General features: G+C 45.1%; 3 protein-coding genes across 5 annotated transcripts; all 3 read right to left on the bottom strand.

The window, feature by feature from the left end:
• Positions 1-188: 188 nt before the first annotated feature.
• Positions 189-9,642, bottom strand: jade1 (jade family PHD finger 1). Of its 3 annotated transcripts, none has more exons than XM_020099756.2 (11): positions 9,502-9,642; positions 7,764-7,846; positions 6,685-6,752; positions 5,624-5,781; positions 5,344-5,528; positions 4,485-4,696; positions 4,140-4,307; positions 3,693-3,809; positions 2,643-3,251; positions 2,338-2,455; positions 189-2,034 (listed from the first exon to the last, which is right to left on the bottom strand). In XM_020099756.2, the coding sequence occupies exons 2-11, from the start codon at positions 7,810-7,812 to the stop codon at positions 986-988; spliced, it is 2,733 nt and encodes a 910-aa protein (XP_019955315.2). In that variant the 5' UTR covers positions 7,813-7,846; positions 9,502-9,642; the 3' UTR covers positions 189-985. The 3 variants fall into 3 exon arrangements, with proteins under 3 accessions (XP_019955315.2, XP_019955314.2, XP_069391651.1); XM_020099755.2 differs by having other exon boundaries at positions 9,272-9,640; XM_069535550.1 differs by lacking the exon at positions 9,502-9,642 and adding an exon at positions 8,315-8,543.
• Positions 9,643-10,452: 810 nt separating this feature from the next.
• asmt2 (acetylserotonin O-methyltransferase 2) lies at positions 10,453-14,887 on the bottom strand. The gene is made up of 9 exons (XM_069535544.1): positions 14,593-14,887; positions 14,412-14,500; positions 13,822-13,996; positions 13,479-13,608; positions 13,302-13,370; positions 13,094-13,212; positions 12,392-12,529; positions 12,008-12,130; positions 10,453-11,898 (listed from the first exon to the last, which is right to left on the bottom strand). The coding sequence occupies exons 2-9, from the start codon at positions 14,490-14,492 to the stop codon at positions 11,687-11,689; spliced, it is 1,047 nt and encodes a 348-aa protein (XP_069391645.1). The 5' UTR covers positions 14,493-14,500; positions 14,593-14,887; the 3' UTR covers positions 10,453-11,686.
• A 1,268-nt stretch (positions 14,888-16,155) lies between these two features.
• Positions 16,156-23,803, bottom strand: pgrmc2 (progesterone receptor membrane component 2). Its single transcript, XM_020106682.2, has 3 exons — positions 23,318-23,803; positions 19,166-19,321; positions 16,156-17,574 (listed from the first exon to the last, which is right to left on the bottom strand). The coding sequence occupies exons 1-3, from the start codon at positions 23,658-23,660 to the stop codon at positions 17,477-17,479; spliced, it is 597 nt and encodes a 198-aa protein (XP_019962241.1). The 5' UTR covers positions 23,661-23,803; the 3' UTR covers positions 16,156-17,476.
• Positions 23,804-24,859: the final 1,056 nt, after the last annotated feature.

The raw sequence follows: 24,859 nt of genomic DNA, 5'->3' as shown, positions 1-24,859 counted from the left end.
TAGTGTTTAGAGGTCAAAGGTCACGGTGGCTCTTTAAACGTCTCAAATCTGATTTAAGGGAATTCATTCATTTTCACTAGTTGTCACTTGGACTCAAACAAGAACTCAGAACTTTTAACTATGAGGTAATGAATCATCACCACGTCGACAGTTTGAATCGTTGAGTAAAAGCAGAATTAGACACAGACTGACGTCTTCCAGAGTTTTTATTCCTCTTCAAGACAAAAAGACAAATCAAGATTCATTTTGCATAACAGTAGTAGTACAGCAGTGGCCGAGGGTACAAAAATGCTTATTCAATTTTTTTCAGTGTAAAAATATCTCTACCCAACCTCACACCTGTGCCGTCCTCTCGTAGTGCAAACGCTTCAAATAAAAGTTAGGCACATGATGGATACGATACGATCGCAGTTCAATTACACTTAAGTGCTGATGACGAGTCAAACGTCGGCCTGGATTCCTTTTTTGTTTCTCTGTGGATTCGGAGCGAACGATGGCGGCTGGAGTTTAAATATCGATTAAAAGGGCAGTTTGTAGAAACCGACAGAGTCCGACGTCAGGATGACGAATATCTGTTTCAGCTTTAATCGATCAAGTGCAACTGACTCACGGCCGAGTTTAATACTTTGCCCAAAAAAAAAAAAAAAAAAAACATTGCAAGCTTATGGTCCCAAGCAACAATCACAACTTCTACCGAGTTGATGCTTTTGCTTGTAAATGTCTGAGCGAGCGTCTAAGTGGCAACTTGACATCTTTCTACTTTAAGGGGGGGGGGGGGGGGGGGTTGTAATAAAACTAGCTCAACATAAAGTAAAAAGTAAAATATTTCCCAGTTTTACATATTTTACAAATAAAAAATAAATATCAGCTCTGTTTTTATTCTAGGCATTTTAGGATTCATCGAGAAAAATAAAGGTACAAAGAGCGACCGTCGTTCTCTTCCCACCAACACAGTGCAGCTTATTCTCAGAGTGTCTCTCCTCCATCAGGACGCCAGCACGCCTCGCCGGATGATGTCAGAGCCGTAGCGGCGGCTGAGAGACGAGTCGCCCCTCAGCTGGTGGGAGTGGCATCGTTTCAAACAGGGCTCCACCTCGCCGTCGCTCGGTTTGGAGTCGGAGGCGTAGCCGTCGCTCTCCGTCCCCGTGCGGAGTCGTGTTCTGGCGTACGGCGGCTCCGGCGTGTTGGTCAGCGGCCTCAGCAGCGGCTTGCGCTGCTCCGCCTCCTCCTTCATCGTCAGAGGTCGCTCGCTCCTTTTCGGGATCCTGAACTTCCCCCAGCCTCGGATGTGGCTGACAGACCCGTGGGACGAGTGGGAGCCGCTCGCCGGGGTTCTCCTCAGCCACACGTTGGTTTTGGCGTCGGACCCGACGGCGGCTCTGTGAAACTTAGTGTTGGTTGTCACATCCAGAGAGGCGGGGCTTCTCCTGGTCAATCCTTCGTCTATGAAGTAGTCGTCGGCGTCGGAGCTCCTGATGTCCACCAGCCGGATGGAAACGGTTTTCTCCAGATGTTTTGCCCCGAACTTGTTCTTGACCTGACTGGAGACGTTCTCTTCCACCTCGCTCCTCCTCTTCCTCCTCCTCTCCTCCTGCTCCTGGTCGTTGTCTCGTTTCCCTCTGGTCAGTGTCTCGGGTTCGATCCCCGTGGCCTCTCTCCTGGGAGCTTTCCTGCTCTCAGGTTTGTGCAGCTTGAGAGCGATCGCCTCCTGAACGACCTCTGACTTCTTGAGCTTTGGGAAAAGAAACTCCGGACTGATCTCAGAGTTTTGGATTTGGCCGTCGCCCGCAGCCTCTTTGACTCTGGGACTCTTGACGTCCTTCGTCTCCGGCGGTTTGCTCAGATTCTCCTTCTTGTGAACGTGTGGTGAGTCAGAGAAGCTCCTCCTGTCGGTGCTTTTCCTTCTCTCCTGCTTCAAAGAGCCTCGTTTGGTTTTGAGTCCAGCGTGGCTCCAGGAGGAGCGAGACTTGGAGCCCTGAGAGTTCAACCAGCTCAGAGAGAAGAGCTCCTCCAGGTCCTTCGCTGAAGGATCTCCTGAAACACACGTTCAACTTTTAGAATCAAAGTCCAGTTTATTAAGTTTCTCTTTTAATGGAGAGCTCATCTTGTGAGTAAAGTTTTATTAGTGTCGTTACACTAATGATAATTACACACTAATTAACAATTAAGAAATCTGATCCAGTTTTTAGAGAAGATTTCAAATTTAAATTCTCCATTGATCTTTGAAAACAGGATTAAAACCTACTAGAAGAAAATGAAAAAGGCCGAGAGTGAGTGGAGTCATAGCATTTGTATAATTGAAAGTGTCTTCTTCAGCTTTTGTTCCCGTTAACTGACCTGTGAGCAGCTCGTGGTCGAGCAGCTTGACCTGGTGCTGGAAGATCTGCTCCTGGACTCTCCACAGCGAGCGCTTCATCTTCTCCCTCCGAGTCACCATGTAGGTCAGGTTACGAACCTAACGAGCCCAACGACAGAAACTAATTAATACAAAGAGTTAAGAAGAAAAAACCTGAACGAGTCACTACACTCGTTTAACAAGTTAAAGTTAAAAACTCTGAGCTGTATTTCTTTTTTAACTGTCAGTCGGAGCCTCCTCCTGCGGATCTTCTCCTCCCAGTGCTCCAGGTGAAGTGGAAACCTACCCTCTCCAGGTCCTGGCGGAGGTGCGTGAAGAGCTGCAGGCGTCGCAGCAGCACCTCCTGCTCGCGGCGTGCCAGGCTCTCCTCCTCGTCCTTCTTGGGCGTGAGGAGCGGCTGGTTGAAGTTGGCTTTGCGCTTCAGCTTCCAGTACTGGTAGAGGAAGTCCACCACCTCCGGCAGCAGCTTCAGGTGACTGGCCACCTCCTCCACCTCCACAAACTGGTAGAACTCCTCCTCCATCTCCTGCAGTTTCAGCTTGCGCAGGTTGACTCGATTCTCCAGCTGGCGGCTGCTGAGAGCCTCCGCGTCGCTGGACGCTCTGTCCACGAGCTGAGGCGCCACGTAGGACGACAAAGAGGAGGAGGAGGCGGCGGCGTCTTCCTCCCCTCTCACCCTGCCTCTCCTCCTGCCCTTCTTGTCTCTGACACACACCTTCTCCTCCTCGTCTCCCGAGTCTCCGTCTCTGGACTCTACGCCCTCGATCCCAGAGTGTTTGGGGCAGTACGACTTGAACTTGACCTCGTCGTCCTCAGTGAGGATGGTGTTCATTTGAAGGCTGGCGTGGAGGCCGCACGTCACGTGGAAGGCAGTCCGGCAGTTTTTAGCTGAGCACTAGAGCAGCGGAGACAGAGTTCGACTTAAACACTGGAAACAAACAAGTCTTAAAATACTTTCACCATCGGTGTCATGTGACTCATTAAGACTGGAAACGTTTAGACTATGATCATCGACGATCTCATCGTTTAAGAAGGAAGGGCGCGTGCATTGTGGGAAATGTAGTTTGTTTGTTTGCCCTCTTGGCTCATTAAAGAAGTTTTTCACGTTGAGTGTCAGACTGTGACTGACCACGGCTCAGTGAGATGTGTTTGAGGAAACTGACGCAGCATCACGCCTGCTGTGAACGCTCATCTCAAACTGCAGCGTCTGAATTACTCGACGCGGTCACGCTTTGCTTTTCACGCCTCATTAAGTGTGTGTGTGTGTGTCTCTCTGTGTGTGTGTGTGTGTGTGTCTGTGTGTGTGTGTGGAGGGAAACATGAGCAGCGACTCCACCTGAATACACGCTCCTCTCTTCTCTTTGCACAGGCAGCAGATCAGAGCCCATCTGTTGCTGGGGATGTGGGACACGTTGGTGATCGGCTCCATCTTCTCTGGATTCCCGATGCTCACCTGCGCCGCACAGTCAACAGAATTAAGACTCGTGTGCTGCACTCGTTCAGAAAACAAATGCACCAACACGCACCATCGGACTTCCTGTTGTGTTGGTTTTGCTCTTTTACAACATTAATTAAAAAGTTTAAAATCCTTCAAGTTGCAAACTTTTTGTTTTGTCTCACAGAAAAATCTAAAAAAGTTTGGTTGAATTTATTTCAACGTTATTTTAACGTGTTGAGTTGTTGCTTTAAGTAACTAACCCTAACTTTTAAGTACAATCATTATTTTTGATTAAAAACACAGAGAAGAAAAATGTTTAAGACGTCATAAGAGATTTGTCTTCACCTCTGGAATCCACAAGGCACAGCTGACGTGGACCCACTTGGTTCCACTTCGGGTCGGTTTCATGGCTCCACCCTTCTTGGGACACAGCTGACATTTGGGCAGGATGCCGAGGGCACAGATCCGGCACAGCCAGCTGCCCTTCGGGACTTTCTGGATGCCGTAACACGCCTGCAGAGAAATGCAAACAGGTGGCGTCTCAACTTCCGGGAAGAAAAAAAAAAAAAAGGAAATCGATAGAAGAGCAGCAGCGAATGAACAGAGAGAGAAAAGAAGTGTGTCATGGTGGTAAGATTGTTTCCTTCCTCCCTCATGTTGAGTTCAAGAGTCCGTGTGTCGACCTCCCACCTGGTGGACGCAGATGTTGCACTTGTCGCAGAACACCATCTCGTTGTTGTCCTCCCCGTCAGGCGACCGGCACACGTCACACACCACGTCCTCGTCGTACTCGATGCCCAAACCCTCCTCCGTCTCCGTGGCGTGCGTCATGTTTTCGTGGCAGCGGTGCTCAAACTCCTCTATCACCCGCTCCATGGTGATCTCGTCCAGCAGAGGCATCGCTGCAAAGAGACGGAGGCAAAGTTGTGCAACTTGTTTGTCAAGAAGTTTCTCTGCTTTCGTTTGTTGCTTTTATATTTTGGTAAAATATATTATAAGATTACGATCAGACACTCGATCTTGCTCCTCGGGTTAAATCTGCTTTTCATTATATTTGACATTTAAATCTTGTTTGACGAAAGCATCAAGTGCTTTTTCTGAAAATTACACACTTGTGGAATCAAAGCACGACATTTAAAGTCAAACAAATGAACTCCACACAAAATAAAATTACTCAACACACTAATTTCTCTTGTCTTGTACAGCTGCAAGTTTGGAGTTGATCCTTTTACCCGACAGCCACAAAACATGTAATTATCCGCTCAGTTTACTGTGACACCAGGGAAGGAGCTGCAGATGATGATGTGCATCTAAACAAAGACGTATTCAAAGCAACACAGGAAAAGAATCAGAACAAACACATCAGGAGACTTTTTCTGACTGTTTAAATCTGTAACTTGAGATGATGATAAAATAAAAACGGAGGCTGGGGGACTGAATAAAGCATTTAAATAAAACCAGAGGTCCGAGGTCAGAGGTTTCCACGTGGTTTTGTCTTTTTGTTAATAGAAGTAACACGAGGAATCGATCTTCTGTTTCCGTGACTCACCCATCTCTGCAAACTCCTCGTTGATGATCTGCAGCCAGGCCACGTCTTCCTCGTTCAGGTCGTAGCGGCACATCCCTTCAGCCAGTGTCCGGATGTCGACGTAGCCCAACGCCTCGGCGCCCGACGTCCGGATGAGCTTCTTTGGCTTCACAAACATGACCTCCTTCCCTTTCTCTGTCAGCGTCCTGCGCAGCACAGAGATGTTGAAACTTACTAAAAACTGACTGCACAAAAAAAGCCGTTGAACCGGCCTGTGAGATCTTCCGGTCTGCTGTCTTACCTGGCGACGGGCTCCGGGATGGACTGGGGGCTGACGGGGACCTGGACGCCCTTCTCCCACTCCTGCCTCCACTGGTCGGCGAGGACGTAGTACTCCTCTGTGGTCAGCTGGTACGAGTCGTGAACCTTCATGGCCGTGATCAGGTCGGTCCTGAAAACCTGCAGCAGAAAACAGTTCACACATGAGTGAATTTACGATCATGATTCACAGCAGGTGACAATAATGTCACTACAGCGCTGATCCGAGAACAGTCAGACGTAAGGAGCCGCCGCAGGAGAAGCTGACACAAGACTTTCTAGGATTTATGGAATAAATCCAGTTTTAACTCTGATGAATCACAATCAATCATTTTGTCTGAATCAAAGTTGGAAACAGTCTTTGATTTACAAGAAGTGCAGACTTCAGTTTGTTAATCTCTTCCAGAAACAACTATTTTAATAATCAATTCATTGTTTAAAGTCAAAATGGCAAAAATTCGAAAGTTACATAATTATAGTGATAAGTGATTAGACTTATTTATATTTAATAAATCAAGCGAGTGAGGAATAAAATAATTGTTGGTGAGTTATATAAATAATGAGTTTGGTTTTTAAATGTCTGGTCTTTATAAAGCTTGTGTGTATCCTTGTTTACACAGAGATACCAGGCTGTGTGCAGTCAGCTGAACAACAACCAGCCAATCAGGATCCTGCTCAGGCCGCCGTTGTTGTTTTTGCTTTGATTTGATTGGCCCCTGGTCTAAAGGGAGGCAACGGCACGGCGACCTGCAGACTGTGCAGCAGATAAGAGAAAAGTTTCCACTCTCGAGAACTCCAGCAGCAACATAGAGTATAATGTTATATAATTAGAAGTTAAAGCTCCAAATAAAGACTAATTTTACTGATGTTTATCACAGATTTTACACATTGAAGTGTTTTTATCTTTAAAGACTCATTATATGAAACTATAATCAAATAATAACGAGAATACAAAGTGAAAGCAAAACAGTTGATGACTGAGGAACTGTTCATGTGTTTTTTAAAACATAATCATCATTAAACGTCCCGATGAGACGGACGTACCTCGGAGGGTTTCTGTCCGGTGCCCCTCCTCGGCTGTGATGAATGCTGGGACCAGCAGGTAGAGTTACCTGCAGGAGGAGAACCACACAGTTAACGAAGGACGCAGCATTTCTTCTCTCTCTGTTTCTGTTCTAATGATCAAACGTCTACATGTGTGACTCATTTGGAAAAACAAAGTGATGCAAATGACATTTGGGGTTTTCAGTTTCATTACTAGTATGACTTTGTCTTTTAACATCAGCGAAAGTGCAACTCCAGTGTATTTACATTTCAAAAACGCTTCTTAGTGACTGGAGCCTTCATTTTCACTGAAGTATCGCTACTTCAGATCTTTACTCAGAGGCTATAAAACCGTGTATAATCTATCTTCATGTGTTTTACATATTACAGAAGATCTGTGAAAGTAAAAGACAGTTTCCTTCTTATGACTTGTTTGAAATCTCTTGACAAAATATTTTTAGTCTTCGAATCCACGTTCAACTTCTTTTAAGCTCTTCAGACACATTTTACTGTTTCCATCAGCAGAAACTGAGCAGCTCTGTCTTCTGACACATTTGACAGACTGTGGTCGTGTTGTGAAACTTCTGTAATTGAGAACTTTTTGTTGAATGTGGCAAAAACCCCCAAGCATCCGGGAATTTGTGGACAGCGAAACCAATTCTCAGGTGGGTTCAGATATAAGCTTGTCTGCCTGACCCGTCCCTGCTCTGTCTCCTGTTTCTGTCCCTTAATCTTTGTCCCTCCTTGTTCTTTCTCTTTGTGTCCTTTCTAAACACCAAGTGTAAACTTACTGACAAGTACAAGATGGAAAGAAACTGTAAATACAGATAGAAAATGTCCCTTTGACTTGTGGAAAAAACTAAAGATAATAAATAATTACCTTTAAGCAATGTAATTTACATTAAATGAGATTTTGAGGTATTTAGGGATAAACGTTTCCCTCTGATCCACGGACCCAACATTTCTGCTTTGCGCTTTCACTTGTGAATTGGAGGAAGGTGGCGGGTTGGACTGACCTAATTCACGTCTAAATTTGGGCCTGGTATGAATGAGTCAGCAGAAACAATATGTTTGCTTACTTTCATTGTCAGAGTCATCGCTGCTGCTGGGGTTTCTGCTTCTCTTCATTGTCGTCGGTCTGCGGAGCTCCGGCCTCAGGGCACTTCAGTGACAAGATTAGTCAAATAAAAAAATGTCAGCACTTCAGAATGAGACAAGAATTCAGACTCAAAGACTGACACAGATAATGTTTGTACAAAAAAACTATTAATCCATCAAATCCTCACATTTGCGAAACTTAACAGTTGAAATATTTCAGATTTTGTGGATAAAAAAAAACTACAACATAATCATCCAAAGAGTCCATATTATTTTTCTATCTATCTACATCACAAATCATCATCTAATGGTTGCAGCTCTCAATAATTAATCATAAGGTGGAGCATCAAGCCTACGTGTCAAGTACAATAACAACAACTTTAAACACACAATGAAACATGAAGTTGGTTGTAAACAATTACAACTAAAAACAGTCCAAAAAGTACAGAAATCAGATTCCACCAGAATAATCTGAACCGAAGATTGTTTCCCTTCAATAGAAATCATTTCAAATATTGTCTTTGCTACTAACAAGGAGCTGTCTGTGTTTGAGTTTCTCTTCTTCACAACCATCGCGGGGCAAAACAAAGCTGCACACTGATCCACATGTTTCCTTGTTGATCTGACAGCACACGAGCCCTGCGGCGATGTGCGTGCACACACACACACACACAGACAGACACACACCGACACACCAGAGTCACTTCCTCAGCGATGACAACAACAAGTTAGCTCCATGCTACACACACGGGAAACAACAACGCAACGCGCAAACACACAACAACAACAACCAGAAACATCTGAGTCCACTGCAGACAGCGTGCACAAGAGAGAGGGGGGGGGGGGTGCTAACTCTGGCTTAGCTGGCTAGGCTAACATCAGGCTAGTTAGCGCGACGCCCTTTCTCCCAGCAAACAGAGCAGCAGAGAGCTAAGCGTGTAGCGGCTAGCTTTTGGCTAACAGCTGGCCACCCCGACTCTTCATCGGTGCAGAGAAACCGAACTGAGAACACGCGAGTTCACGGTGTGATGAGAATTTACCTCCGAACACTACAACACAACACTTCCGGGTTGGGTTTATTTACAAAACCCCAAAACAGCAGATTGTGGCTAGCTAGCTAGCGTTAGCCATGTTGCTAGTGTCCCACTACAGTTATGCAACATGCGGGCCCTCCCGCAAGAACGTGAACATGTTACGAGTGTTTTTTTTAATCAAAATGATCAAGTAGGTTTATAAACTGAAAACAAACTAATCTCAGAACCGATCCAATAATAACCAGAAGGGGTTTCCACTGAATGCACGTTACGTTAGCCTGAAGTTGGTGGTTAGCAACGTCGGCTAGCTGGAGGCTAAGCTCGTATAAACTACCACGGTTGTGTTTAGCATTAGCCAGCGGTGCTAACTCCGTGTTGACTCCCGCTGTGCCCCCTCGTTACGCCCCGGCTCTCCTCCACAGGTGAGGGGTCAGATATCGACCCGCACAGACTACCTGGAGTCCGAGGGTTGACCCGCGGGTGGAAGGTGCGGAGGAGGGCGGTGAGGAGGGTCAGCTAACCCGGCGGGACGGAGACGCAGCTCCGCCACAGATCCACTGGTTAATCTTTGGCGCCATTTTAAAATGACGGTGTCGGGAGCGCACGGACTAAAGGCCCGTCCGGAGCCGCGCACACACGGGACCTCTGCCCGGACAGAGAGCGAGATAGAGCGGGCGGTACGTACAGAGCACGTCGGGCCGGTGGAGCAGGTGTCAGGGTTTGATGTGGAGCGCAGTTTGAGCCGAGAGTTCCGCTTGACCCGCCGCATTCCACACACACACACACACACACACACACCGGGGGGAGGTTACCCTGCCCCGGCCGCAGCTCCGCCTCGGGCCCGCTGGAGGGCGGCAGAGCTCCCGGAGCCACATGTTTCCATGGTTACATCACCCAGGATGCCCCGCTGCAGGTTTAATGTCAACAAACATGTCAACACACATGTGATCGACAAACATGTGATCGACAAATAAATATACTATCATCATGTCAATAAGAAGAGATGAGCTTCATCTTCATTCGTCCCTGTAGAAAGTACATTTGACCTGCCAGCACCAATGTGAATGTCATAAGAATCCAAAAAATAAAAAAGACAGAAAAAGAAACATTATTTCCTGAGCTGGGACAATATCATGAAACTTTCAGATGATTGTACAAGATTCTTCACAGATGATACGACTGATGATAGACTCAGGAGGTCAGTAGGAGGTGGTAGGAGGTGGTGGAGGTGATCGGAGGTGGTAAGAGGCGATAGGAGGCAGTAGGAGGCAGTAGGAGGCGATAGGAGGCAGTAGGAGGGGATAGGAGGCAGTAGGAGGCGATAGGAGGCAGTAGGAGGGGATAGGAGGCAGTAGGAGGCGATAGGAGGCAGTAGGAGGCAGTAGGAGGCGGTAATGTGCAATAGAAATAAGACTTGTTCTATAAATGTGTATGTATTTCTGGTCGATGTCTCTGCTGGTCTCTGGCAGTGAGAGGGACTCTCGTCTTTTCTTCTGCTGTAGATTCTTCAAGGCTTAACACCCACGCCTGACATTTTTCCCGAGTCTGCTCTGAACTCTCTGACCACGTCGCTCTCCGTGCATCACTTGAACCACGTGTTAACACACATCGTGTGAAGAACATGGGAAAACACAGGAAGGTTTTTCAAGTTTTATATGAAAAATCACGGCTGAATCCACAGACTCCACCTCGCCAGAGTTGTCTTCACATGCAAATCTTTTAGTTCAAACATTTTCATGAAAAAATTATCCATTTGCAGACGGTAAACATTATGTGTCTATGATTTAATCTGAGGGACGCATGCTGCAAACATGTTTGACCAGAGGACAGAAAACAAGCGTATGTGTTTATAGACTGTATATAAAGGTGGTTGCAATATAGGTCATAAGGTAAATATAGTTCGTTCTTATCACACTGATGTTTGCTCAAGTGTTTCTGATAAGTTTGGTTTTAATTAGTTAATTGATGCTATAAAACAGGGTGACAAGTCATGATTGACAGCTGAGACTTGGTCAAGTGCGTTTCTCAGCAGGATCTTGACACCATGAGACGCCTGAGAGCCGACGTCCACCTTCATTTACAGTCTGTGGTTTATACAGAACAGTTTTTATACGTTTCTACAGTTTGAGATTGATAACATGCAAATCACACGAAGCAAAAATAAACTCACTGATCCTCTCACACGCAGCTCTCCACTGCGTCATCAATATGCAAAAGTCTTAGCAGCCATGAGATGTTATGAATGTTTGATGGTGAGACGTCTGTGTGATGTCACCAAAGTAACGCAGCGTCTCGACTGTCCACAGGGATAAAAATAAAACAGCTGAATGAGAACAGACGTCACCAAGCACCAGTTTTAAACAGTAGTAAATGGATTCTTCCCTCGACCAGCGTTCACACCGTGTCAGAGGCAGAGAAAAACGTTGTAACACCGTGAGGTACGACGGAGGTAAAGTGAGGTTTATCATGAGGGGTTCTGCTAAGTCCGATCTATGAGGGATCCTGAATTCAACACCGCACACGACACACAAAGAACATCTTCACGTCTTCCAGCTCATAAATCTGATCTCACACTCTTTTCTTACTTCAAGGTTTCTACTCATTGTGCGACAAACAAAAATAAAAATAAATTGAATTATTATTTTTCTTTGGCTATTGAATCCACAAACACACACAACACAGACCGGTAGTTTCCACCTGCAGCAGAATCGTGGTTTGAAATGATCGAACACATCGATGAGAAGGACTTTTCTCGTCACACTGAGAAATTATTTATACATTTTCAAGGCCTTGAAAATGTTTAAGTTGAACGTTCTTTACTTTCCCTGACTTTCAAGGAAAGCTTCTCTCGGCTTATCGTCAGTCTGAGCTCATCTGGTGGCCAGGATGGCGTCGTAGGACTTTCCGGTCCGACACACCTGAACGTTCTGGAAGCCGCTCCTCTTCAGCAGGTGGGTGTACTCGGACGGGGGACGCTCGCGGCCCCCAGCCTGCACCAGCATGTTGAGGGAGAAGATCTGAGCCATGATGGGGCCTCGTCGGTTCTCAAACAACATGGCCTCCACCAACAGGACGCCGCCACCTGGAGAGGAGGAAGAACACGAGCAGAAAACAAGCATTGAGGAAACACAGAATACAATATTTCAAAAAGCTCTTAAAGATTCCCTGTGGAGAAGGTTCAGTAAACTCACCTGGTTTGCAGGTGTCGGAGATCTTCTTCAGCAGCATCAGGCACTTCTCCTCAGGCCAGTCGTGAATGATTCTGGCCAGAATGTACAAGTCCGCAGCAGGAATCTCTCCACTGAAGAAATCACCTACAGAACAGAGCGTTAGTCACTTCACAGTTTATTTTGCTGCAGTAAATCCTCCACTAATGAACTTGATAGTGTTTAGATTTTGTTGAAGTTGTTCATTAAACTGTAACATTATTCTGGAATCAGAAAATCCTCAGTTATCGTCATAAAGTTGAATAAAACAAATATATGAACAGATACTAAATCAATTTCACATCTGTATGAGCTCTGAATCTTCTGAATGTCTGCAGACACATGAGTCTGCCTGTGAGTGAATCTCACCGTCCTGAAAAACAACGGTGTCGTCCTCCTGGGAGAAATGTTTCTGAGCCGTTTCCACGACCTGCGGGAGGTCGAACACTGTGACGGAGGAGGATGGATAAGCCTTCGCCATCTCTCGAGCCAGAGCACCGGTGCAACCTGGGAAGTGTTGAGAGAGAACAATGTCAGTGTGTGAACAAAACGCTCTGTTGTTGAGTGTAAAATCAAAATGTTTCACATGATCAGATGCTGAAAAACACCAATTAAGATATTTATGGTTAATAAATCATATTTCAACATGTTTGTAAATTTACTATTTTTTTAAATTTGATATCTTTTAAATATGTTTTGATTGTATGTTTAAGTTGGATGTCATCTACATAGAAGCGAATGGAGACTTAATCATTACTGGCAGTGATACAACATAGAGAATTAGAAAAGAAAAAACAATGAAGGGACCGAGGAGGGATCCCTGAGGGACACCAGATTTATAAAATTTGCGTAAAATGACATGAAAACAACTGACCAGCTGCACATGGTCAAATTATATACATTAACTATATAGCATCAAGTCTATACCCGTGATCCTATGAATAAAATTATTTGATAAAGATTCACTCACAGCTCCACTAAAACCTTTTCCAGATGAATAATGGATCAACTCCAGACGTTGTATATTAATAACCTGCTGGTTGAGTTCAGCTCAGTGTCGCTGCCTCTTACCCCCAAGATCCACAATTGTCTGAAAGCTGGAGAGGTTGAACGCCGTCACGATGTCGTGTCCGTCAAGAACCCAAGAAGAGTTCATCAGACCCATGAATTTCAGCGTCTCCTCCTCCGATCTGGTGGATTTTACGGATCAAACACAGAATCTTAAAAACTCGACGACTGACGGAGGAAATTATAGAATGACGTAACTATAGCAACAAACCTGTAGATTGCTTTGAAAATGTCCTCTGGGGGAAGCCCGAAGGTCTTTACATTCTGGTTCTTCCCCTCCCTGTGTGGTTGGAAAAAAATCTTAGATATTCTGCTCTTGCTTTTTTAAAAACTACACGAGTTCAGCTCTACATCCAGTTCAGTGATGTGACCTTCTGATCCCACAGACCTGACAGCGTCCACCATGTTGTTCCACAGTGGGTAAATGGTCTGGGATTGGTAGATGATCATGTTGTGGAGAGACTTGGCGCTGCCTTTGGCCAAGTAAAGGTTCGCCACATCGGTGCTGCTGTAAAGAGCTGTTAACAAAAAACAAGAACAAGAATGAAGTAATTGAAGCTGCCGACGTGGAGTCAAGTTAAAGTCCTCTAATTCCAGAGAGGAGATATTCTGATTCTGTGGTTTCAATAAAATGATAATTTAAGTTTGTGTCAATAGAGAAAGTCCAGTTATGACATGGTTGTTATATCTGAAGTTCAGACTGTCCGAGATCATCTACTCCTCTTCCTCACCTGTCCCATCTTTGGTCTCCACCTCCAAAATCTCGATGCCCACCAGGGCGTCCAGCAGCCGCTCGATCCCGTCCACGCTGGTGCCGAGCTCGCGGGCCACGTGCTCAGCACTGAGAGGCTCCTGGGACATCAGCAGGAGGTCAAACACTCCGAGCTCACACGCTGAAAATATCACCTGGAGGGATGGGACCACATATCAACACCTCAGCTAAACCCCTACCTACTCCATGTTGGTGGCTGGGAGGGTTCCTGTCATTTCAGGTGGTTCTTATCACACTGATGTTCATGTTTCAGACTCAGAGAACCACCAAGTTCTGTCTTGATGATGCTAAAGTGCACAACTGAGGTCACGTCCCTAACATCTGCTGGTGTCCGAGAACACCTGACCTTGTGTCCTGTGTTCTCAGATATAAAAAAACATTTCCCTACTAAGCATCTCAGCCTGAAACTCAAAGAGACCGTGTGCCCTGGTTCATGGCTGGAGGTTCCTACACATAGAGGAACTGAGGGAACCTCGGTCACCACATGAGTAGTGAGTGGAGCTCAGATCCATCAGTGCAGACGGACTCTCAGAGATGAACTGGTTTTACCTTGGAGACCCTGAAGCCGTTGAAATACTCCAGAAGTTTGAAGGGGTAGTCGAGCTCACTCTGGGACAGATGTTCTGCCATCACTGCTCCTGCAGGAGACACGCCACACACTTTATCATCTTCCACTGAGCTCGGCTCGGAGAACAAGAACAAATCCAGATGTTTCTGGACCGGGACTCACCGGAGGCTGGACGAACTGCGGAGATGTTCGGACCCGGGACAAGAGACGGAAGGTTTCAGCCTTCAGGTTTTTGGATTTCTGGGAGTTTGGGTTGTTTTTTTTCTCAGTCGGAATCTGGAGCCAAGATGTCGGTGGTGTGTTGTGTGTCCGTGTGAAATGGACGTCGGATCTTCAGCGGATAAAAAGACGATGTGATCCAGGAGGGGGGGGGGGGGGGGGGGGGGGTCGCTGCTGCTGATCTGCACAAAAACACACACACGCACGCAACACGTACACACGCACGCACACACACAGGGATCCTTCGGGCCAGACAGTGTAGTTCCAAGATCAACCGGAGCAGCGTGGGGGCGCCGTTGAGCTGCAGTGGGCGTCTCCGCATGATGCTGTTGACCAATCAGAGACGAGCCAGAAAATAAAAAGATAAGAGATTTTCTTTGAGGGAAATAAATGAAAATTAAATCAATGTTATTTAAAAATTCAAAAATTAATGAGGAACCAGATTAAGTCGTGAAATAACCGATGATATAAATGAATGCAGCGAAACAAACAGTACTTGTTTACACACTTATTACCCATTTTTATAGTAATACTGCATTAACTGTACTACACCGGCTTCTAAAACGCAAACCCTCCAAATATTCACTATATTTCATGGTTGCAGACAAATAACAAATAGAATTAAACAGAATTAATACATTTTAATGGCAAATAAATATATACAAAGTGTATAAACATTATTTTTCTGCATTTACTTATTTATAAAGTCTGGATATTATTTGTCCTTATTTCTATTATATCTATATTTTTTAAACTTTACTTGATTTCAATATTTCCTATTCGCAACAAATTTTTCTAGATAAATTTTACATTTTTCACAAATATATCTGTTGTTCCACATCCCTGCATGTGTTTATCTTTTTTTTGCAGTCACTATATTTCCTAATTATATACTTTAATAAAATGTCTTTATTATTTACTGTGTAAACAGAAAGAGAAAAAGGCGCCAAACAATGAAAACATATATCTTGAAGAAAATTATAACATTCTGACTTTACATCTCATCAGGTAAATAATTTAATGTAATAATAATTATCACCCAGAAGTTTGCATGCATGTTGCATTTTTTTCACATCTTTAATATATTAAGATTTCACTATTGAGTTGGTTTTTAAACATACACATCTTGTTTATATATTCTCTGTAACCACTTTGTAGTAAAACAGCCCTTTTAACGTTCATTTTAGAACTAACCAACTTTCCTGCTCCGATCGCACCTTCTCTAACAGGCAAATAAATTCCAAACATCTTCAGTTATTAACCAAATCGATTTATTATGCATGAACAAATCCCTTCCTGCCTCGATCACGCAGTCACGCGCTCACACACACACTCGCACACACCCAACATTTAAATACATGACGTGGTGGGAATTCGGCATAGCTCACTTTGTTGTTGCACATGCTTTAATAAAATGATAGATATATTTACAGGATAAGCAACGTCTCCGAAAAAAATTCGCACAAACAGCTCCCGGTCCCGCCCCGCAGCACTTTGCAACGCTCCTTTTTTAATTTTTTAATTTAATTTTATTGTTTTTTGGAAATTCACACACGTTTAAAAGGAAGTTCGGAACTGAAAAAAAAAAAAAAAAAAAAGAGAACACAAACCATGGGGGTTTTGGCCAATACGACATATAGCATTATACGTGTATGGAGTTCATCAACTACATAAATATGGCAGTAACACTGAGTAATTCATACGGTCTATTTACAAAGTTGGTGAAGTGGGGGAAATATTACAGTCTGTGCACGGACGACTGTCAGAACTTATGCCTTCTTTAAGTGTGGGGCACCGAGCCGAGGAGAAACCAACACCTCCATCCCTTCGCTCACCTCCTGTTAGACCAGTCAGGACAAACAAAATAAGGCACAATTAATACTTGGACCATTTTCAGGGGAATCTACAGACTTGCAGCTGGCTCGTGAGGCATGTAAACAATTGAGTCGATTGATTAGGACTGCCTTATCACCTTCCCTTTGTATTCCCGATCACTGATTCAGTCCATCCGATGTGATTGAAAACAGGTATCATATGGCAAGGACCTTTGACCCCCCCACCAAAAAAATATTGAAGCTTTCCTTCCTTCCTTACCCCCCCTCCCTCCCTCCCTCCCTCCCTCCCTCTATGCTACTCAACAAATACAATCACATGGTGACAAACGAAGAAAACTAGTAGTGCATACACTACAAACACAACAGGAAAATGTGACACCCCGTCAATTACCTTTGGTTAGGCCACAACACTGCCCTCTCAACAAGTGGTGGGAACTGATTTGAACAAAACACAGAAATGAACGATCGCTTGATTGACTGATTGATAAGCTGTCCGAAGCTGAAGCAGTTTCAGTTGCAATGTGACTAAACCACAGATAAAAAGAGAGAGAAATCCGTTTCCCCATCCCAATCCACTGATCCTGTTCGACCAATGTGTTTCTTACCGACTCCGACCAACCTCCACCCGGCGGCGACCACAACAACCATTCACCCCCCCCCTTCCCAAATATTTTGTGGTTTTGTTTCAATCAAACGGCACAACCTCTCTGCCCACAGACATGTTTGCCGTCGCTAGAAAAGCCCCTCCCCCTTCAAAAGGTTTCCAATTGCTTTCTGTTGGTGGATGAGGAGCGAGGGACAGAGGCCTGGGCGGTGAGACTTGAGTCCTGTCCTTTGAGAACAGCCGCGGCACCGGACAGATTCAGGAGGAGGTCGGGGAGCAGGGCAGGACAAGACTGCGGCAGGTAGATCGATGGAGTGAGAGGGGGAGGAGGAGGAGGTCTGTCGCAGCTGTTTGGGGCTCCTGGCTTTGGTCGGTGTGATGGAACTGCTCAGTCGTGTTTCAGGTGGTCCTTGATGTCCTCCTCGTCCGTGTACTCCGACGGCTCGTCCCCCGGCTTCAGCAACCTCCCAACGTAATCGTATTTTTCTGGAACACATCGACAGAATTTGTGAAAAAAAAAAATCCACTCTGCAGTTACGACATGAACCAATTAGTCATTTTTAGATTTTAGTCGACTGGAGGAATATTAGAGCTTCAACCAACGCTTATTTTCATGAACGTTAATCTTCCTGCCACTTCCTCAATTCGAGGTAGGGTTGGTCATTTGTTTTTGAAACACAAGGAGGTTCTGTTTTCGCCCCATCTGTCTGTCTGGTGGTTGGTTTATAAGCAAGACGAAGGAGAAACTACAGATAAGATTCCCATGAAACTACGTGGAAGGATGTGGTGTGAGCGAAAACAGAAACGATAAAACATTGGCAAAGATCGAAGAATTTCTTATCACATGTTGAAACTTTTAATAATTAATGGAAATCACATTCGAGAAAAAGTCTGGTCCATGTCCCATCTGCTAACACGGGGGAGGCAGGGTTTACAACCAGTACTGACGCCAGCCACCAGGAGGATCGTCAAGATGCTTTGGCTTCACGGAGCTCTCATGTTCTCCATCTTTATATATATCCATGGTTGAACTAATCTTAGAACTCAAGCCAAAGTTGTGGTTTGTGACGTGAGTTGGTGGTAAAATCTGTCCAGAGCTTTAAACACCTGCCGAATGACTCACGACCAAATCTGTGACGGTTCCTCTCTATAGTAGGTGAACCGCATTTTTACCACGGTGACACACACACACCCAGCTGTCTCTGTTGGTAATGATTTAATAGAGTTTGCAGATCAATTTCCTGTCTCACCGACGAGTAAATTCTTCCCTGAACAAAAAGAGCCGACTCCGGACGGTCGGAGCAGCGAGTGCACGACACGCTGTGAGTCATTTACTGGCGTCTTCGAACATGATTTAATCCGTCACCATTCGGACTCAGCCAACTCCCAAAGCTGCCCAGTCCTGCCTGACATGTGTCATCGACTGTACTTACTGTCCGAGTTTAAATAAACAGCGACCTGACGCTGCTCAGAGGGATTCAGTCCAAAATTAGACACACGACCCTCGAGTCTGAAATTCAAACACTCGAAAACTAAACAGAGGACAGAGAAATGCTGAACTGGGACATATGTGGGTTGACAAAATAAAAGTTTATGAAATGAGGACTTCTCAGGTTCTGTGTGGTGGCAGGAGGAATGTGGTATTTGTATTTAATTTCTCCTCCGCAGGACGCAGGTTTGGTTTTGAAGATGCAAACTAAAGGATATTTTGTCAACTGCATTAGTGGCATTTAATTTTGACAAATGGTGTTTGTCTTTCATATTTTCTTTTTGTGTTATCGTTGTTCCGTCTTGTTTTGTTCAATTTGTAAAGCACTTTGTAACCTTGTGAGATAAGAGCTATAGAAATAAAGCTGTACTATTTCTTCTGTTTTAATAAAAGAAATAAATGAGGTTTATAAGTAAAACCCAACACAAACACTGTGTCTGGATCCTTAATAAACCCACTGACGTAGATGGAGACGTTTTGGTTCAGGTGTTAAAACACCATGGATGTGAAATCTGAGCCAAATCGATATCTCAGGAGACTTTTCTCTGGTGGAAACGTTTCTTTACAGGCTGCAGAAAATCTTCCTACCCATGAACTGCATCTCCCACTCCCTCACACTCTCCATCTGTACAGCGTTGAGGTCGGACAAGTCGTCGTACTCGTCCCTCAGGGCGTCTTTCTCCAGGCAGAAGGTGGCCAGGCCTCTCGAAGCATCCCGGCCTGCGAAAATGCCGTAAGGACCGTCTGGGGAAAAACCCACAAAAGGTCAGGATTAGCTAAAAGTTTAAATCAACTCTGCAGTTTCTCAATCAATCTCAAAGTGCTGTGTGTTGCCAGCGAGTTCGGAGCCAGCGAACAAATGAGTCAGTTTCCTGTGCTGGGTGTCGATTCCCTTAACGATTTAAAAACTTGTACGGAAGAAAAAATAAGTTCACTCTTAACAGTCAAACCCACATCGTGTGACGGATGCTGCTGCTTCACATTCAAAACCTCCGCCCAGAGCAGCCAATAAGTAAAACCGCTGGATTACAGTGCAGATACAAGCAGAAAGAATTCTGGCTTTACCCAAAATAAAAATCTGAACATTGATACGGTCTCTGTGTTCCGCCTCATCCCACTGAATACCTGCCACGACATCACAACATTGTGTTTAGTGTGGTGCAGAATGTGGTAAAACGGGTGGTGGCACCGGGGGATTTCCCTCGACTGCCCACAGGAGATTGTTTTTTACATGATCCGGTTTAAATCCATCAAAACTGTAACAGCTACAACTCATAGTAATAAAAACCCAGAATGCATTGTGTGTGTGGGCGCGTATATATATATATATAAAAAAAGAGATTTCTACTTCTTGTATCTTTTGCAATGTGTTTATTGTGAATATCAACATTTTGAAAACACTATTAAAGTGAAATTACCAAGTAATAGTTGTACTTATTCGCAAATTAACCATCAAACCTATTTATAAGGATGTTGCGTTTTCCTTCCGTGTCTGTTCATCACACAAACACGACTGAACCGATGTTATTTAAACTCGACAGAAGGGCGGGGTCTTGGCAAAGGAAGAATCCATCAGCGTTTGTAACGGTTTTTATTCAAATCGGACACATTTAGACGACTGATATCCGAGCGTCGGGCCTTGGCAGAGACGTGCGTTCTACTGATAGCTATGGTTTGTTATCAGCCGACATGATGCAAACAAAACTGTGACCGCAGCAGATGGATCGGCATCTGGTATCTGGCTCTGAGTGGTTTTAGAAGTAAAATGTTTTCTTATAGTGTGAAGCTTTTTATAAAACCATCAGTGTTCAGACATTCATTTAAAAAATATTGTAATATTTGCTTTTGTCCAACATTCCTCAGCTCAGGCTCCTTCGCTGAGCTGAGAAACATTCAGTACAAATAGTTTTAATATTTCCACAATCTCCAAAAGAGGATTTTTTTTTTTTTTTTACACAGAGCAGCACATTCAGATGACGTGCGTCACATTCAGGAATTTTTCAGTTAACAGATTAATATTATTTTAACATCCCCTCAGAGGCACTGGTGATATTCAGCCTGGGTCACAGGTTTCTCTGAAAACGACCGCAGGCCCACCCCAGAGTCCTCGAAAAACTTTGTCATCTTCCAATAAAATAAAAAAAAACCATCTGACGAGCATGTGAACGCCGAGCTGCCCTCGGGTTTCCTGCTTTTCATTGAGCAACAGAGAACAGAACAAACTCTGTCCAGTATCCGCAGCGATGCTAAAGAGTCCACGAAGCAGAGGCACGTTATCACCTCAAAGATAAGATGTGCTGTTACTCTGCACAACTCAACCAGCGAGCACTCACAGATAAAGCCACCTGAGGACGAGGCATCGTATTGATATGTTTTATTTTAATGCTGATGATTAGAATCACTTCGGTTTTTTTAATCCTGAAACTTTCACAACAAAACAGGAAGCCTGGTTTACACCTGAAAACATACAGAACAGGGCTGCAGCTCGGGCTGAGCAATGAAACGTCATTACTTTACTTTAAAATGAATTAACAGAAGTTTCACTTCGGTATATTTCTTATGCATTGTGCAAGAACAGTTATTGCACTTCATTATCCAGCTCAGAAGTAAAATGTTTTGATGTTTATCAAGTGTTTCTCACTCTCTTCTCATAAAGAGTTCAAAACCACAAACCTCACTCGGAGGAGTTGGTCTAATTATAATGTGACACTGATCAAGATAAATCTGTGATGACACCTGATGTGAAAATGCTTCTCTTCAGTTGCTTTTGTCTGTTTTGCCAGATCAGCTGCAGCCAATTTACCGATCATCACTAATTCATAACTGGTTTTAAAAAATAAAGACCAGAAAATGCAAACGTGTCGGTTTCTTGTCTTCTGAACACTTTTTAAAAAAACGTGCACATGCACCGGTCACTGTCTAAAGTCACTACCTCTGCTCCTGTGGATAAACGGTGACATCACTTTCGTAACTGTACATTACCTGCACATGAGCCACTGAGTATTTGCACTGCTTCAGCTATTTTTGCACAATTTTCCCTTTTGCACAACAATCAAACGCTGCAGTTCACAGTTACTCCATAATTACACGTTGTGTACTCGTATGTATACTTTACTTTGGTACGGTGGCTGAGAGCTCAACGCACAAGAAAATCCATAAACCAACTTCATCCGGTCGACGACACGTGTGCTGCAAATAGCGAAAACGACAGCGGAAGTGTTTCCAGGGGGAAACAAGAAGGTGACGAACCTGCTGTCTTCAAGGCTTTGTGACGTTATTGAAGTCTGCCACTCGTCAGCGGTGATGGAACTGTATTTGCATGTGTTGTGACTATTCGCAGCACGTGTGTCGTCAAATCGATGACGCCGTTTCCCCAACCGTCCTGTGCAGAACTGACAATGGGACTTGGGAATGAAGTTTTAAATTCGCAACGACATTACACAAAGTGAAGCAACAGAGAAGCTGGAAAATGTTTTGATATCATTATTCAAGCAAGTCTCAGAGGAGTGAAATGTCAGCTGACCCAGGTCGGTGTGACAAACCAGACGGATGCAGATACATTCGCTGCACAGGTTTCAGGCCGACTTGGCTCCAAGCTGCTGCTGCTGCTGCGGAGAAGCAGACGCGACACATGCGGCTGCAGCTGAGAATGTTTGCATGAATTCTACAGGGTTGACATGTGAGTCAGGAGGAAAGGTGCAGCCTGGCCTCGCTCGTCAGAGAAGGGAGGAGATGTTAAAATCTAAATGTTTATGTGAAGCTTCAGATGAGCTTTGTTAAAATGTTTAAGTTTCACAGACTGTCCTCCTCCAGGTGATCGGACTTTACAGCTCCTCTCAGAAACCAGGTCACTAGTCCGTCTGTGATTATCTTCATCTGATTTGAACTGTTTAACATCTCTTCTCTTGTATTTACAGTCTGACTGTAAATCACACGTTCATAATGTTACAGGCTCAGTTATTTATCTTTCAACCTGTATTTATATTTGGCTTCGATACTCTTGATACTCAATCACCTTGTACTTCACATATTTGTACTGTGAATACTTCTTCACAGCTCAGGTGGTGGTGGTTCGTCTCACTGCAGGGATCATTCTGACTTTTAATGAATCTGTAGCTGCTTGGTTTTCCACTGGATCAATAAAATATCTGTCTTTATCAATCTAGATGTTTGATTCTCATCCGAGCTGCAGATGATTGAGTTTCACTTTGACCCCCCCACTGGCTAAAAACACGTGTTTTCTGCAGAAAACTACCATCCACGTTAGCATGCGTGCTAAGCTACGTGGCAATCGAAGTTAAAATGTTTGTTGTGTTCATGCACGACGAGTCTCCTCAGTGTCAACACGTCCAGACGGCGAGAGTGTGTGTGTGTGTGTGTGTGTGTGTGTGTCTGAGTGCACGTCAACAAGCTAGCTGGCTAACAAGCTAGCAGGCTAGCTCGGGTCGGAACCCGGGTTTAAAACTCAAACACCGAAGTTTCGCGGGTTGAACGCGCGTGAGTGTGAAGTTCAGACGTGTTGAAAATCTCACCGTCACCGTCGGGACCCCGGGAGCGCAGATGCTAGTTAGCCGACAGCCTCGCAGCCCATTCAAAAACACAGACAAAAAGCGCCTAAGCTAAGCTAACCGCGGCGGTTAGCGCCCAAATTCCGAGTCTCGGGACAGCTCGCCCTGAGCGGGACGTGTCCGCTAACTCAGCCCGCTGAACCCAGCCCGCCTCCCGGCTCCGGCCGCTCACCTTTCCCGTAGAACTTCCTCCCGCTGGTCACGTCGAACACCTTCATGTTGACGGCCATGAGGATGCGCGGGTTGAGGAGCCCGTCGTACTCCCGCAGCTGCTCCAGCGTGAAGTCCCGTCTCCTCATCTTGGGCAGCGCCGAGGCCTCGTCGCCCCGGGCCGCGTCGGGGCCGAGCCGCCTGCCCCACCGCCGGTACGCCGCCGCGCACACCGCGGCCACCGCCACCAGCAGCCCGATGTTCAGCAGCATCCCGCCGAGGCCGAGCCCGTCCGACTCCTCCGCTGCCCCCTGCCCGCCGCTGGCGTCCGCGGGTCCGCTCCAAGTGTCTCCATCGTCCGCCATGCTGCACGCCCCTGCTGCTGCCTCCACGGACCGTGGGAGAGAACAGACTCGCTGGAGGAGTCGGCGTCTGTTTTGTTACATCGTGTTCTCGGTGTAAACTGATCCGTCAGCTCCGCTGTGACCCAGCAACACGGGGGGGAGGGAGGGAGGGAGGGAGGGAGGAACCAGCCCGAGCCCGTACCCTCACCCAGGGTGAGGAACACGGAGCATGAGGCTGATGGTCACATTTGTTTTATCATCGGTTCATCTTGGTCAGTGAATAACCAGTGAATGCAACATCTGCAACATCTGCACATCACTGGTTATTCACTGGTGATTTAAAAAGTCTGCTGTCATGTGACATCTTAAATGTGGGAAGCACACAGGAAATAAAACACCAAGAAATGGATCAGACAAGATGTGACAACAAAGCAACAACTTAGAGATCAGGACCAAAACAAGAGACAAACCCTACAGACTGAAGTTAAACCATGAACAAGAAGCACCCATCAACAACTAAGAGATGAGGAAGACACAGACTATTTGATAAATATACAGATGTGACTGATAATCACAATTCTTCGGTTCATCGGTGTTGTTAAGAACCAGTGAGTTCACGATCTGCAAAATCCTCCCATCGCTGGTTCCAGTCCGATGCTTTGAACGTCTGCTTTCATTTCCTGGGATTCACACAGGAGCAACAACGAGACACGATATGACCACAAAGAAACACAAAAGTGTCAATGACTTCTACAAAATACCAAAAAGAAAGAAAAAACAACGTAAGACTTGTCAGTTTCTTTCAGTCTGGAGGTTTTATAAAGGCCTCTGCTCAGTTTCTCAAGCCTCCATGTGAAAAAAGACACTTTAATTGACATATAACACGAAAAAAGAACATAACGAGACACAAAACTGTCAGAAAGAGACAAAAACCACAACTAAGAGGTGAAAATGAGCAGAAAGAGACACACAACTCCCACAAATGGATGAAAAACCAGGGAAACGAAGCACAACAGCCCACGAGTGAACACAACAGTGTCACAAATAGATGCAAAAAGAGACAAAACAACTTTCCTGTGTCTGTCAGTCTGGAGGTTGAGTTTCAGAAGGCGGGGTCTTTTACTTGCCTCTGCCCAGATGTGCTCCTTCTCTCGTGCCCTCTTCGTAAATAGGATAAACTTTAATCTAAACTTTTATCGACACACGACACAGTGACTTTA

The sequence above is a fragment of the Paralichthys olivaceus genome, chromosome 12, assembly GCF_024713975.1.
Source record: "Paralichthys olivaceus isolate ysfri-2021 chromosome 12, ASM2471397v2, whole genome shotgun sequence".
Taxonomy (NCBI): Eukaryota; Metazoa; Chordata; class Actinopteri; order Pleuronectiformes; family Paralichthyidae; genus Paralichthys; species Paralichthys olivaceus.
Note: the sequence above shows the minus strand (reverse complement) of the source record. Positions and strands in the feature narration are given on the sequence as shown.